The 15,652-nt window shown below is 50.4% G+C and overlaps 1 protein-coding gene across 11 annotated transcripts in view; it reads right to left on the bottom strand.

Moving 5' to 3' along the window:
• The window catches only part of CRTC1 (CREB regulated transcription coactivator 1), a 68,624-nt gene extending 56,746 nt beyond the window's left edge, over positions 1-11,878 (bottom strand). For all 11 annotated transcript variants that reach the window (XM_084883220.1, XM_084883226.1, XM_084883227.1 and 8 more), the window contains exon 1: positions 11,725-11,878. In XM_084883220.1, the coding sequence (XP_084739346.1) occupies positions 11,725-11,850 (126 nt within the window). In that variant the 5' untranslated portion in view covers positions 11,851-11,878. The remainder of the gene's footprint in view (positions 1-11,724) is intronic.
• Between the last annotated feature and the right edge of the window lie 3,774 nt (positions 11,879-15,652).

The following is a 15,652-nucleotide window of genomic DNA, read 5'->3' as shown; positions in this document are numbered from 1 at the left end:
CTAGCAGCCCTGCAGAGCCAGCCCTGAGACTACCACATGAGTGACCAGCTGGCATGTACCCACATGAGTGACCAGCTAACTCCACATCCAGGTGGGCTGTATCGGATGAACAGAGGAAAGTTTTCTGTTTTCATCAGAGTTTTGAAACATAAATTATTTCTTTTATTTAAAAAAGGCATGGCAGAACACTTCCCTGCAATCTCAGCTGGCAGAAAAAGGACAGCCTGTACATGTTCTCAGGGTCTTCTTCCCTTGACAGGAAGCCCCAGGCACCGTACACTCAGAAGATCACAGAGCTCCAAGGCTATATCTGGGCATGGGGCAAACCGGGCGCAGTTAACAGCAGATAAGGAGGAAAGTCTGTCCTTCACTGCAGAGTCAACCTTTGGACAGAAGGCCATGCTCCAGATTTGGGGTGAAACTCCCATGACCAGTGATGCATCAGGATGGACTTTCATATACAGAATTAGGGCTCGAAGTATCCTCTCACCTTTAGAAATGTCTTTCCTTATACTGAGGCAACCAGAACATTAAGTAGAAGCTATCCTATCTAATAAAGAGGGCATATGCAAATTGACCATCACTCCATCACAAAGCTGGCTGCACCCACAGCTGAGGCCAAGTTCCCATAAGGAGCCTTATCGAGCAATCAGCAGGGTCCTGAGGCTACACCATCCCCTGCCCCTGTGGGGCTTGACAGGGGACCTCAGGCCACACCCTCTGCCCCAGTGCCAGGCCAGGGGACCTGAGGCCACACCCCCGCCCAGTGGGACTTGATGGGGAACCTCAAGGTGCACTTCCTGTGCTGGTGCTGGGCTACAGGAACTCAGGCTGCTCCTCCAGCCCCAGCGCCAGGCCTCAGGCCACACCCCTCACCAGGTGGGGCTTGACAGGAGACTTCAGACCACGCTCCCCACCCCAGCACCAGCTCAGAGGACCTCAGACTGCATCTTCCGCTCTGGCTGGGCTTGACAGAGGAACTCAGGCCGTGCCCCCACCCAGCGGGGCTTGACGGGGGACCTGGGGCCATGTCCCCCCATCCTGGCACTGGCCAGGAGACCCTACATAAACATTTTACTAGTTTTCTTTCATCTCTGACACTTCTATTATAGAGAAAGGGCAAATAGCAATATTAAATTATTTCCTCTAATTAATCCCCTTTTAATGTGCACAAATTTCGTGCACTGGGTTACTGGTTTTTAAAAAATCTCCGTCACACCCCTGAGAATCAGATTACTGATTTTAGGTGAAAGAACTTTCAAATCAGCAAGTCCAAATTCATTCCCCTGATGCCACCCTCTCTCAGGGGACACCTGCCCCAATACCCTCTTAGGTCCCTGAAGGCTCCTTCTTGCTCTTCCCCGGCCTATTCCTAGATGGTGGTTAGAGGAATCTTTGCTAAACCTGCGTCTCATGTCAGGTCCTGCTCCTAACCTCACTTGAGTACCCCTAATCCCAGAGCCAGGCCCATGAAGAATTACCCACTGAGCTCAGCCTGTGGGCCCCTGCCACCACTACAGGCTTCACACTCCCCACCTCCATGACTCCCCCTCATCCCAGGGGGCTCAGCCCAAACATCACCACCTCCTAAAGGCCCCCACTCCATTTCACTCTCTGAGCTGTGACCTCAGGGCCATGGCCAGGGACCAGCTGGCCACTGACATGGTTTCCTCTGACGGAAGGGCTCCATCTGACTTACTCTGCAGGGCCTCCCCAGGACCCAACACAGAGTGAGTGCTCAAAAAGTACCAACTAAAGGAGGTCTTTTCCATCCAAACCCCAGCTTCTGCAGGCATCTCAGGGGGGACCTCGGCAGAGTACCTGATGTTTCTCACGTTCTTCCCAGGGCACTCAAGGGTTCCCAACTGCCCCTGCTTATCCCAACACATCCTGTAACACAGTGCATGTGGTCAATACAAAGTCAGTCTCTCCTGGAAGTAGTTCAGCAAAACTTGAGCTCTGCAAAGTCCACCATGCTACCCACCTGGCTCCATGCCACTCAGTGTGTGATTCACTTTCCCAGATGGAGAACAGGACCCCACAACACACTCTCACTGCTTAAGGGGGAGCCTGACAGTGTGATGGGAAACCTAGGAGATTCTAGAATGAACAGGAACCTTCCCTCAGGGAGGTCACAATCCAGTGCCTGCATTGCGCCTACTGAATGTCCACTATGCACCTGCTCAGTGTTTGCTGAGTATACTCTGTGTGCCTGCTATATACCTGCTGGATGCTTGCTGACTACACATGTGTGCCTAGTGTGTGTCCACCTAATACCTGTTATGTACCTGCTGAATACATGTATGCCTGCTGAGCATGTGCCAAGAGTCTACTAAATGGCCGAAACCGGTTTGGCTCAGTGGTAGAGCGTCGGTCTGCGGACTGAAGGGTCCCAGGTTCGATTCCGGTCAAGAGCATGTACCTTGGTTGTGGGCACGTCTCCAGTGGGGAATGTGCAGGAGGCAGCTGATAGATGATTCTCTCTCATCAATGTTTCTAACTCTCTATCCCTCTCTCTTCCTCTCTGTAAAAAATCAATAAAAATATATTTAAATATATATATATATGAAAAAAAAAGAGTCTACTAAATGCCTGCCATATGCCCACTGAGAGCTGCCTGTCGTGTGTTAGCAGTGCACATGTCTCCAAAATCTCAGAAGTGAGACTGAACACACTACAGGGGTTAACCCATCTAAGTGTTGCCCCAGTCCGATGAGGTGGAGACCACTGTCACTCCCACTTTATGAAGAGGTTGTGAAGCTTAGAGGGGATGTCTGGGTCTAAACTCAGAGTAAGCAAGGAGAAGCCTGCAGTGGGACTCTGTCAGGCATCAGGTACTTTGGAATCCTTTGTGCCACACCTTGTTCCCATCGAGCAAATAATAAATATTGACTCTCTCGATGTCCTTGGACCATGAGGCATTCGGTGGGTTCCTTGTTTGTGAACCTGGACTCCCATCTGGCTAGTGGTACCCACCTCTGCCCTAGGGGCCTGGCTGGATATGGTGGCAGGAAAGAGGAGAGAAGAGGGGATCAGAGACATCCTGGCCAGAAACAAAAGATGTCTGGTCCCCCCTTCACTGCCAGGAAGCCACTACCTTGTCTTCCTTCCTCTCATCTCCCAATAAATGCTGTCATTATTATCTCCTGGCATTATAATTGCCTCAAATCAGCTTTTCCTCTATCCTCACTATGGGCCACTCCAAGCTTCTGTGCCCACCCCTGCACCTGGCTGTTCGCATGCATGGAATGAACACAATGCATATCTGGTTTGTAAAACACCAGGGACAACCACCAAGGTCTTTGACTGAGGGCTATGAACTGAAGCTTAGCATACACCATGATCTCCATGGCTGCATTAAGAAATACGCAGGCCCCGAGTTCAGACATAGGTTCAAACCCAGCACCTCCATATATAAACCATGGGACCTCTCACACCTGTTTCTCACCTTTCTCTGGGTCACTGCAATAGGCTCTTTCTCTGGGTCACTGCAACAACCCACTGGGTACCTGCACATGGGCTTTAGCACCTCTAGTCATTCATGTTGCTAGAACTCTCCGTGGTTCCTCATCACCCACATGCAAGGCCTGTCCCAGAGCCCTCCACCACTCAACTGCTTCCCTCCTAGAGCTCTGCCCAAACAGCCTGTGCTCCCTGAAACATTTCAACACGCCAGGTTCCAGCAGCCTGGAAGGCACTCTCCTACCCTGACCAGCTGGTAAACTTCCAGAGCAATATGGATGGAAGAACATACACAGCCACTGGGTTAGTCCAAGCCTGGGTTCAACCCCAGCTCTCCTACCTCTAATGCACTCCAAGCCTCTGTCTCCCCCTCTATAAACCAGAGAGGATGTCATCAGCTGCAGCAGATGTTGTCACATGTCTCATGGAATCGGGGGCCTCCACCCAACCTTCTGTACCTGCATAATCTCAGCATATAGAGGAGCATACAACAGGGCTACTGGGGCCATCTGGTTCTCTGGTGTTAGGCCATCCTGGACACTGCAGGGTGTTGAGCTGAATCCCTAATTCTCCAAGTCATGACAACCAAAACTGTCCCCATATGTTTACAAGTGCTCCCCCAGGACTACACTCAGGCCAGTACCTCCCAGGCCAGATCCCACCCCTGACCTCTGAACTGCATTTCTCAGAGGGTCCTGTTTAAAAATAAATCTCCAGCACCAAAGATTAAGTCTCAGGTGCTGAGGCGGTCACCTCCCCTCCCTGGAGCAACACCGAAGGGAGCCCCAGGTCCTAAGCCAAAACCAGAAACACTCCCAGGACAGACAGCAGCAGAGAAAGGCCAACACAGCCTTCCACAATGCCTAGGATGGCCTGGCAGTGTAACCTAATTAACCCAACCAGGACCACAAGGCTCACCACATTGACAAGAGTCACCTGGCACTGTGTCCGTGGCCAGCCTTGGGGACAGTGACAGCAAACACCCTCTCTGGCTATATGGACCAACAATGACCACTGGGTCATCAACCTGAGGGCCAGACAGCCTGCTCACCCCCAGACTGAGGCTAACCCTCTCCCTCTACCTGGCACAACCATGGTGATTACAGCACCCAGACCTCCTAGCGAGGCCTGCATCGAAGGATCCTCAGAACCCCATTCAGAATTCAGGCACCCACACCGGATCCGCAGAAGCAGAATCTTGGGGTAGCCCAGGAATCTTATTCTTCAGCTACCAGATGGTTCAAAGGCCCCTGAAAGTAGGAGAACCGACTCCTACCATCCTCCAGATCTTCTATGTTGCTCTAGGTCAGATCTCAAACTGCAGGTGAGAACCACTGGCCAGTAATGGCAAACTCCTATAAAGGGCCAGATGGTAAATATTTTTTCCTCTCCAGGTTACATGGTCTCTGTCACAATGACTCAACTCTGCCATACACCAGTCGTGGCCATGTTCTAATAAAACTTTATTTACAAGAACAGGCCAAGTAGCCCAAGTGGGCTCTGTGAACAGCAGAGGTTCTAGATTGTGCTTTTAATTTCTTGTTCTGGACACATTATATGTGCTCGTCCAGGGGCTGAACACCAGCTTTGCCTCGTCCCAGCTGGGGCCTCGGTTTCCTCATATGTATGGTGGGGGGGTGAGATGCGTACGGAAGGTTATGGATGTGTACAGAAGGCAACCAATCAATGTTTCTCTCTCTCTCTCTCTCTCTCTCTCTCTCTCTCTCTCTCTCTCTCTCTCTCTCTCTCTCCATGTCCTTGAGTGAGAATTTTAAATTTTTTATTTTTATTTTAGAGAGAGAGGTGGGAGAGGAAGAGAGAGAAACATCAATCAGTTGCCTTCTGTACGCACCCCAACTGGGCATCAAACCAGCAATCTGGGCATGTGCCCTGACCAGGAATTGAACCAACAACCTTTTGGTGCATGGAATGACGCTCAACCAACCCTGAGCCACTTGGCAAGGCACAAAACATCAACAAAAAAACAACAGATTTAAAGATGGTTTCTATAAGGTACCTGGACTCTGCAGGCTTTCAGCCTGGGGGACAATATCCCAGGTTTACCATCACAGATGACCACCAATCAGGTAAAACAACAGGAATTTATACTCTCATAGTTCTGGAGACTAGTTGTCTACAATACAGGTGTCAGCCGGGCCGGCATGGCTCAGTGGTTGAGCATCAACCTTTGAAACAGGAGGTCATGATCCGATTCCCGATCAGAGCACATGCCCAGGCTGCGAGCTTGATCCCACATGTGGGGCATGCAGGAGGCAGTGGATCAATGACTCTCTCTCATCATTGATGTTTCTCTCTCTCCCTCCCTCTCCCTTCCTCTCTGAAATTGATAAAAATATATATTTTAAAAAAAATAATACCTTTGGGGAAAAAAGAAATAAATAAAATACAGGTGTCGGCAGGGCCACACATTCTGTCTGGAGGCTCTAGGAGATCTTTCCTTGTCTCTTCCAGCCTCTGGGGCTCTAGGCATCCTTGGCTTGTGGCTGCATCACCCCAGGTTTAGCCATCATTGTCACATGACCCTTTCCCTATATGTCTCTGTCCTCTCCTCTTTTCATAAGGTCACCAGTCATTGGATTTAAGACCACCCTAAATCCAGGATGATCACATCTCAAGATTACTAAACTAATTACATCTGCAGAGATTTATTTTCCAAATGAGACCACAGTCACAAGTTCTGGGGGTTAAGACAGTGGTCGGCAAATTGTGGCCCTCAAGCCACCTGGGTTAGGACATGGGCATATCTTCTTAGGGTTCAATGTGCACAGCTCATAACCAAGAGAGCACTGAGGCTGCTGGGGCTTTCTTGAGGCAGGGGATGGCTCCCATCCTCTCAGCAGAGCAGCTCATGGAGTCCTGCGTGTGTGCATACGTGGAAGCTACAGATGGCACCAAACACTTGGAACAGCCGGCACAGAGGCAAAGGATGCCAAAGCCAGAACTGGAGCCAGGACTGGGGGCGGTCTTCATGCTCAGCTCACCACTGCGCTTTCCTCCAGCCTGTGCAGAACTACCCCTATCACAGGTTAGGGCCAGAAGAACACCCCACTTCCTTCAGTGCAGCCAAATCTGCAGTCAAGCCAAGCCACGTGGAGTGCTTTGCATGCAGGCTTTTCCTGGCCCTGGGGCTGCTCCCTGGGACGCTCAGAGCCTCCTGTGTCCTGAGCCCCTGGCAAGAAGGGGACGCCCCACATGCAATCCACCTGCACATATTTTGCCTCTGATGCCAAAACACCACCAAAATCCACTGATCCTGCTCCAGCTACCTCCACCCCTGAAGTCTCTGACCTAGATGCTACAGTGGCCTCTCACACTATCTGCTGCCCTCCCCTCTCATCCCACTGCCAGTTCGACTCACACCCATCTTTGTAGAACAGATAATGCCTCAAATAGTTAAATGGAGAGTTACCATATGACCCAGCGATTCCACTCCTTGGTGTACACCCAAGGGAAAGGAAGACCTGCACCCACATGAACACTTGGACATAAATATCCATGGCAGCATTATTCACAATGGCCAACACACATGTCCACTGACTGATAAAAGATAAACAAAGTGTGGTCCATCCACACAATGGATATTACTCAGCCATAAAAAGGACTGAGGTACTGACACACCCTAGAACATGGATGAACCTCAAAAGTATAATGCAGCGTAAAAGAAGCCAGACACAAAAGTCCACATGGTGTATGATTCCATTGATGTGAAGTGTTCAGAACAGGCAAATCTATAGAGATAGAAAGCAGATTAATGGCTGCCAGAGGCTGGGTAATGAGGAATGGCTGCTAATGGGACATGGTTTCTGTTTGGGTGACAGAAATAGTCTGGAACTAGATAAAAGTAATGGTTACCCAACATGGTAAATGTGCTAAAAACCACTGAATGGTGCATTTTATTTTATTTTATTTTTAAATATATTTTTATTGATTTTACACAGAGAGGAATTGAGAGGAACAGAGAGTTAGAAACGTCGATGAGAGAGAAACATCGACCAGCTGCCTCTTGCACACTCCCCATCGGGGATGTGCCCGCAACCAAGGTACATGCCCTTGACCGGAATCGAACCCGGAACCTTGCAGTCCGCAGGCCGACGCTCTATCCACTGAGCCAAACCGGTCCTGGCTGAATGGTGCATTTTAAATGGGTGGGTTGGATGTATTGGAAATCATATCTCAATGCAGCTGCTGAAAAAATAAGCAGCAGCTCAGGCTTCTTAACCATCAAACGTCTCTCCCTCAGGTGGAATCCAGGGTTCCCAGAGCCACTCCAGCCTCACCTCTCTCACTCCCTCCACAAGCCAGCCTCTCTGTCCTCTGACCTGTCCTTAACTTTGCCAATCCCTTCCCACCCAGGGCCTTGCATCTGTCTGTCCTACAGCTGGGGTGCTCTTACCGGCACAGGGGGCTCTGCCTCATTGTTCAGGTATTAGCCTCCACTCCCGGCCCCCCTCCAGTCAGTCCACTGAAAGCCTGTGCTTCGTGCATTTGCAGTGATTCTCTCTTGTCCCCATTAAAACCACACCCACTCCCCAAAAGCACGGCCCTTAATGCTCTGTATGCTACATTATGCACCCAACATGATCCCTGGGTCATACCGGACAATCAAAAATGTCATTATATTGGAACGAACACGCTACCCTAACAGGACTCAAAATATTAAAAAATCTGCCCTGGCCAGTGTGACTCAGTCCAGGCACCGAAGGACTGTGTTCGATTCCCAGCGAAGAGCACATACCTGGATTGCAGGTTCCCTCCTAACCCCCTAGACGGGCGCATAGGGGAGGCAACCAGTTGATATATCTCTCTCACACTGATGTTTCTCTTACTCTCTCTTTTGCTCTCTCTCCCCCTTCCTCCCTCTCTTCCACTCTCTCTCTAAAAAAGCAGTGGAAAGAACATCCTCAGGTAAGGATTAACTAAACTAAACAAAGTAAAAAAAATACAAAAAAAAAACTGCTCAAAGTCACACAGCAGAGCACCACAGCCATCCCTGTATATCATGTGACCCAAGTCTCAGGGTGGTAGAGGAACACTCATACACCCAACCTCTCTGTGCTACAGTACAAAAGTGGTCTCTCCGACATTATACACTGTCAACATTATACACTCCCACTTAACCTGGCCCTTGTGTCCCTGCTCCCCAGGAAGGTGACAGTGCTGATTTGCTTATCACACTGCATGTCTAGTGACTGGCCTTTCCCATGGGAAGGCACTGCGAGCACTCCATCACCACTGAGGACCGTGTGCGGACACACAGAAACACGAGTGGCCCTGCTCACTCCAGGAGTGGGCCAGCTGTCCTGCAGAATTCACTGGAGAGGAGCAGCTACGAACAGGGCCATGCCCTATCTGTTAGCATGTGCAGGAGAAACCAAGGTGTCTACTGCAGAGGGAGGTAGTGAGGGAAGGCTGCAGCCACAGAGTTAGAGCAGAAGGGGAACCTGCATCAAGTGGGTTCACTCACCTATACCAGACACTGCAGAAATGCCATTGGCCACAGGCAATGGCCAAAAGGCTGGGAAGAAGCTTGTCCATCCTGGTTCCAGGTTTGAGAAAAGCCATCAGCCTGCCCAGGTGGCACAGCCATGAACTCTATCTGCCCAGGTGCAAAGGCTGTACCCCTGCCCACTCAGGGTTCCCTCCAAACTGAACATTTCTGGGCTCTGGGGCCAGATCACTCACTCCTGCGGTAGGGCCATGTGTGAACTGTGGGGTGGTGAGCAGCATCCCTGTTCTCTACCCACCATATGCCAGTAGCACTCCCACCCCCAGTAAAGACAACTAAAAAATGTCTCCAGGCATTGCCATATGCCCCTTAGGGGGCAGAAGTGCCCCCAGCAGAGAACACTGCTCTGTCTCTAAAATCCAGTGTAAGCTCATCTCTGCCTGGAGGCCACGCCCATCCCCGCATCTCCCCAAACCCGCAATAAAGGAAGACAACAGAGAGAGGGAGGAAAGAGATGGGAAATGGTTATTAGGGCTGAGAAAAATACTGTCCATGCATCTTAAAAATCTTTTCTAAATCCATTAGTGAATGAATGGATAAGCAAAATGTAGTCCATCCAAACAATGGAATATTATTCAACCATAAAAAGGAATTAAATTTTCTGATTCATGCTACAACATGCATGCACCTTAGTGCTGAAAGAAGGCAGTCACAAAAAGCCACATAGCGTATGATCCCATTTACATGAAATGTCCAGAATAGGTCAGTGCATAGAAAGAGAGAGCAGATTGGTGGCTGCCAGCAGCTGGCAGAGGGAGGAATGGGAACGGACTGCTCATTGTACCAGGCTTCTTTTGGGGGGAGATGAAATGTTATTAGAATTAGACAGTGGAGATGATTGCATACTCCATAAATACACTAGAACCCACTAAATTGTATGCTTTAAACAAATGAATTATATGGTATGTGAACTCTATCTCAATCAAGCTGTTGGAGAAACCTTTTCAACAATAATCCATTTCTAACCCCAAGGCAGAAACAAGACCTCCAGTCATGACGACCGGCATGAATTTCACACAACCCACTTCTTCCTGTCAAACTATATACATTTGACACCTACTCGTGCTAGAACACACTACATGCTGGAGACAACATGATATGGACACTCCTGACCTCAGAAGCCCTGACTTATGGGGTCAATCCAGTTGCTCACTTTCTTTCATTCATTCATTCATTCATTTATTCACCAACCATCTCTTACTCTATGTCTTGAGTGAGAACATGAGCTGCTGGAGTAGGGACAGGAAGCACCTGGCTAAGAGTGGGCATCCAACCAATATGTGCCAAATAAATGCATGGAAAGGAAGGCACATTCTGGTCTATAAGGTCACACTCTCACAGCGAAAATGAGACAATAACATGACCTGAAAATTCCATCTGAGGAATCAAATTGAAGCTGAAGTCACAGAGGGAGGTCTGCCTGAAATGGTCAGATCAATGGCCAAACCCAGAAACCAGCAATGTGGGTGTCAAATCCACTCTGAAGCCCCAAGGCGGGGATCCACTGCTCTGAGGAATACAGCAGATGTTACCAACACCTGTGAGGAGCATCTTGCCTTTTGACCCACGAGGAAGGACTTAGACACACTTCACAAAGAACGTAAGGCCCGAGGAGCTTAGTACTTTGTACAATTATTCAGCCTTAGAGCTGAGGTCCAGGAGAAAAGCCAGGCCACCAACCTCACCCCCAACCAAACCCATGCTCCGGGCCCACAGTGGTTTTCCAGGTGAGGTTAGCAGATAACCAGGCCTGCCTCTATGCACCAAACCCACCCAGCTACCCGACCCTCCACCCTGTCCCTAAAGGCCAGGGCGCATCTGTGTGTAGCTGTCCTTTGTCTCCGTTGGAGGTGCATCACCTGGTCCCCACCATATAGGCTGCACAGGGAAGGGGCAGCTGTCTCCACGCCAAACTCTAGAACTGAGCACATCTGCCTTCTTGACCCCCTTCAAGGCCCCACAGGGGAGGGCATCTGACCTTGCCCTGTGGAGTCCAAAAGGTCTCTTCCACCTCAGGTCTGCAAGCAAGGCCACGTGTCCTCCCACAGGCTCCCAGGAAACAAGGCAAGGCACAAAGATGCAGAGACGCCTGTCCCTTCAAGTAGTAACAATGTGGGATCACTTGTCCCCTCAGGTAACAACACGGGAGTACATACCGACCGTCCCCATGTACCAGTGATGCTTTCACAGACCTCCGTGTCACAGACCTCAGTGTCATCCTGTCACCCCTAGGTAGAGTAACATGGGAGCACCTAGCCCCCTCAGACAGCAAGGATGTAAAAACACCTGTCACCATTAGCTTACAACGATGTAGCCGCACCTGTTCCCTCCAGGTAGTAATGACATAGAGATCCCTGCCCCTCCAGATAAGAATGCTGTGAGGGCACCTGTCCCCCTCAGGTAGCAGTGATGTTGAGACACTGTCCCCGTTAGGTAACAATGATGTGGTGGCACCTGTTCCCTCCAAGCAGTACTGACACGGAGACCCCTGCCCCTCCAGGTAGCAAGGATGTGGGATCACCTGTCCCCCCAACAGATACCGAGGATGCGGGGCACCAATCCCGCCCACGACGCCCCAGGAGCGGGGACACCTGTCCCCTCCGGCCAGGCCAGGCCCCGCCCCGCCGCGCGCCCCGCCCCCGCCGCGCGCCCCCGCCCTGTGCACGCGCTGGACACGCGCCTTCTCCTCCTCCTCCCTCCCGGCCCCGAGGGGGTCGGCGCGGCAGCCCCCTCACCCGCGCGGCCCGCGTCAGGCTCAGGTCCTTCATGACCTCCTCGAAGGCCGCCGTCTCCTCTGCCTGCTTCTGGTTGTGCAGCGCGATCTTCTCACTGAATTTCCGCGGATTGTTCGAAGTCGCCATCTTCTCGCCGCCACCTCCTCCTCCTCCTCCTCCGCCTCCTCCTCCTCCTCCTCCACCTCCTTAGCCCCCCCACTCGCCAGGGCCACCGCGCACGCGCCGGCCAGGCCCGCGGGCGGCGGGCGACACGCAGGCGCGGCGGCGGCCGGGAGAGCGACGCAGGCACCTCCCGCGCGGCGGGGGTGAAGGCGCATGCGCTGGCCTCGCTGGCGCTGTCGCGACCCACGGGGGAGGCGAAAGGAAACTTCGGCGCAGGCGCAGTGGGCTTCCTCCTGGCCCGCTGGACAGCGGCCGTTGGATCCTCCAAGAGGGATACAGTCAGACCCAAACCCTCTCAAGGACGGGCAGCGCCCTGAGGCTGAGCTCGGGCTCGGGTCAGTTCAGCTCGGAGAGTTGTTCTGGACGTTGTTCATTCCCGTATACAATCACTTATTGAGAGCCAGTATGTGCCTGGAGGACGCCCTCATGAGGTGCAAAGTCGGGGAGGGGTCACCAGCAAATGACCCAAGAAATGTTCCAAATGGAGATAAATGTGACTGTGAAAATAATTCAGTGATGGGAGGAGGGTTGAAAGGGCTTAGTGAAAAAGGTGAAAGTAAGTGCAAATTGCCAGTTATAAAAATAGGGGGTAGTAAAGCACAACATTGGGAATATAGTCAATATTGTAATATCTGCATGGTATCAAATATTTGGGTACTAGACTCATTGGGGTGAACACTTCATAGGATATATAAATGTCTAATCACTATGTTATACACCTGAAATTAATATAATATTCTGTCATCTGTAATTGAAAAAATAAATTATTTACTTTAAAGAAAGTAAATTATTTCCTTTAAAAGTAAAAACATTTTGCCCGGCTGATGTGGCTCAGTGGGTGAACATTGACCTATGAACCTGGAGGTCACGTGTCAGATTTCTGGTCAGGGCACATGTCCCAATTGCAGGCTCTATCCCCTGTAGAGGGGTGCAGGAGGAAGCCAATCAATAATTATCTCTCATTGTTGATGTTTCTATCTCTCCCTCATCCTTCCTCTCTGAAATCAATAAAAATAAGTATTCAGTGATGGGCCCTAGCCGGCTTGGCTCAGTGGATAGAGCATCAGCCTGTGGACTGAAGGCTCCCAGGTTTGATTCCTGTCTGAAATCAATAAATATATATATATTAAAAGAATACTTCTCTTTATATTTAAAAAAAAAAAAAGTACTCAGTGATGGACTGGTAGGGGATGATGTTAGGGAGGGAGGTTCCTACCACCACCAGCATCAGGGAAGGCTGGAGGGAGGGGGTAGTTGAGCTGAGGCCTTACCCTTGTGAGCAGCCCCAGCCCAAGCCTGGGCATCATCCTTAATACCTTTCTTTCCCCATTACCTCACATTGTACAAGTTCCTATTCTCTGGATCCTTAATCCCAAAGAACCAGAACTACTGAGCTTCAGCCTCCTCTCTGTGAATTTCTCCAGTTCAGTCTTGCTCAAGAATACTGGTTTTGCCATGAGGCACTAAAGAAATCCCACTCAGACCAGCAGTGAATGGGATGCTAGAGTCTCCCAGATGATAGAGGGATGACCCAGTGAAGCAAGAGGGATTCTGTTTGACACTCAGCGGTCTCTCCCTAAGCGGAGGGACCCCAACCACCATATCAAAGGTTTATATTTAGGACACCCTGCAGGGGTCCTCAAACTTTTTAAAGTGGGGGCCAGATCACAGTCTGGAGAGCTGGAGGGCCGGACTATATGAACTACTAATCCCTACTGTAACACCTTGGCTGCGCTCACTGCCCAAAAAACCTGGCGGGCAGGATCAGACTCCCCTGGGGGCTGCATGTGGCCCGCGGGCCGTAGTTTGAAGACCCCTGTGCCTAGGGCTTCTCAGGCATGGGCAGGGTGAAGCCAGAAGGGGCAGCCAGGGGGGATGTGGACAGTTGTAATTGCACACAAAAAATATGCTTTTTTACTAGAGCCAGGGATGGCTGGGGGGAAACCCCAGTGGAGATTACAGGGGGACCATGACTTTTTCTGAATATGCTTTTAGTTCCACTTCCCAACTGTTTAATTAAATGTCCATATTAAATATATGTGTGTACACACACATAGTTTGTAATTTGGAGTGTCCTGGACACTGACACTGCTCTATTTTATCCTCCTTGTTCATATGGTTTTGAGAAACATCATAAACTTTAGTATTTTTGCCTAACCAGTATCTACCCCCTTTGGGGTATCAACAACTAACTGCCCTACAGGGAACACTCATTCTGACTTTTAGTCCATGAGATATGAATAAAGCTGGTCTTACCAACTCCCTCTCCCCACAAACACCTCAAGTTGGAAGCCTTGGACAATCAGTAGAGCCTTCTTTGCTTGGAAGGCTGATTTGAAGGATAACACAAGCTTCCAGTGCCAGAGGTTGCTACTTGAAGAGAAATAGGCCAAGAAAGTGAACCCACACAGAGGAAAACAGAGACAAAGGTAGAGAGAGAGAGAGAGAGAGAGAGAGAGAGAGAGAGAGAGAGAGAGAGAAAGAGAGAGAGAGACAGAGACAGAGACAGACACACACTGTCTAAGCTCCTGGATACAACCATGCCTTAAGATAGGTCGGTGTGGTCCAGTTAGAGCATTGGCCCGCTCAATGAAGGGTCTAGGATTTGATTCCCAGTCAGCAGTACCTGGGGTGCAGATTCATTCCCCAGTCCAGGCCAGGGCATGTGCAGAAGGTAACCAATCGATGTGTCACTTTTATATATCTCCCTCCCTCCCTCCCTCCCTCCCTCCCTCCCTCCCTCGCTCTTCCTTCCCCCCTCCTTATTTTCTCCCTCCCATTCTATTTAAAAGCAATGGAAAAATATCCTCGGGTGAGAATTAAAAAAAAAAAAAAATAGACAGTCCTGCCTTTCCAGTGTGTCAGCTAATTCTCTATTTTGCTGAAGTTGATTTGAAGTCCATTTTCTGTCCCTGGCACTAACTGAGACTGCAGCTTCTGAGAGTCAAGTGCAGGGCTGGGCATTCTACAAAAGTGCTTCTCAGTCCTGTCACTATCTTGGAGATTGGAGAGGAAACAGAGACAAAGCACATTGATGGCAACTGCCCCATAGCCAGTTAAGAGCCAGAGCCAGAGCCAGAACTAGAACTCAGGCCTGACAGCAGAGCTCAGCTTCCTTCTCTGCACTGGGTTTTGTACCGTTTAAGTGAGATTAACATGAGTCAAGTGCCTGGCTCATAAGTGCTCAAAAGATGCTGGTTACCCTGATCACTTCCATATGTCTGCACTAAGCTGGTTTCCGGGCACAGAAAAAGATTTTGTGGGGGGAGAAGGGAAGGGTTATGAGGTCACAAAACTGGGCAATGGCCCCAGGGAAGAAGTGAGGTACCAGTGCTCATCCCGCTCATCCCTCTCACCCCTCACCCCAGCAGTAACAAAATCCATCCTCAACCCTGCTGATGAGTCAGAGGAAGCCACGAGCCTACTCATTGCACAATGGCCAGAACTTGACCCAAGCCTTCCTCCGGCTCCATGGACCCTTAGTACTGAGGAGGGTGAAGTGGAAGCATCCGGTGACCCAGGAAGAACCCAGACCTGGTGTTTTCACTTTCTTAGTTCATCAAAGAGAGCTGCTGCCGCCCGGTGTGGCCGAGGTAGGGCTTTTCCGAGCACCCTGTGGTCTTTGTAAACTGGGGTGGGCCTCATGGTCCCCATCACACTTGGGGAAAATATCTACCCTCCTCCCAGTGACCCACGAGGCCCACGCACCCCTCCCTGCTTTTTTTGTTTGTTTAAAGTTTTACATATGACTCCATTTTCCCTCAAT

This window comes from Pipistrellus hanaki (genome assembly GCF_964339955.1).
Source record: "Pipistrellus hanaki genome assembly, chromosome: 5".
NCBI classification, from domain to species: Eukaryota; Metazoa; Chordata; class Mammalia; order Chiroptera; family Vespertilionidae; genus Pipistrellus; species Pipistrellus hanaki.
Note: the sequence above shows the minus strand (reverse complement) of the source record. Positions and strands in the feature narration are given on the sequence as shown.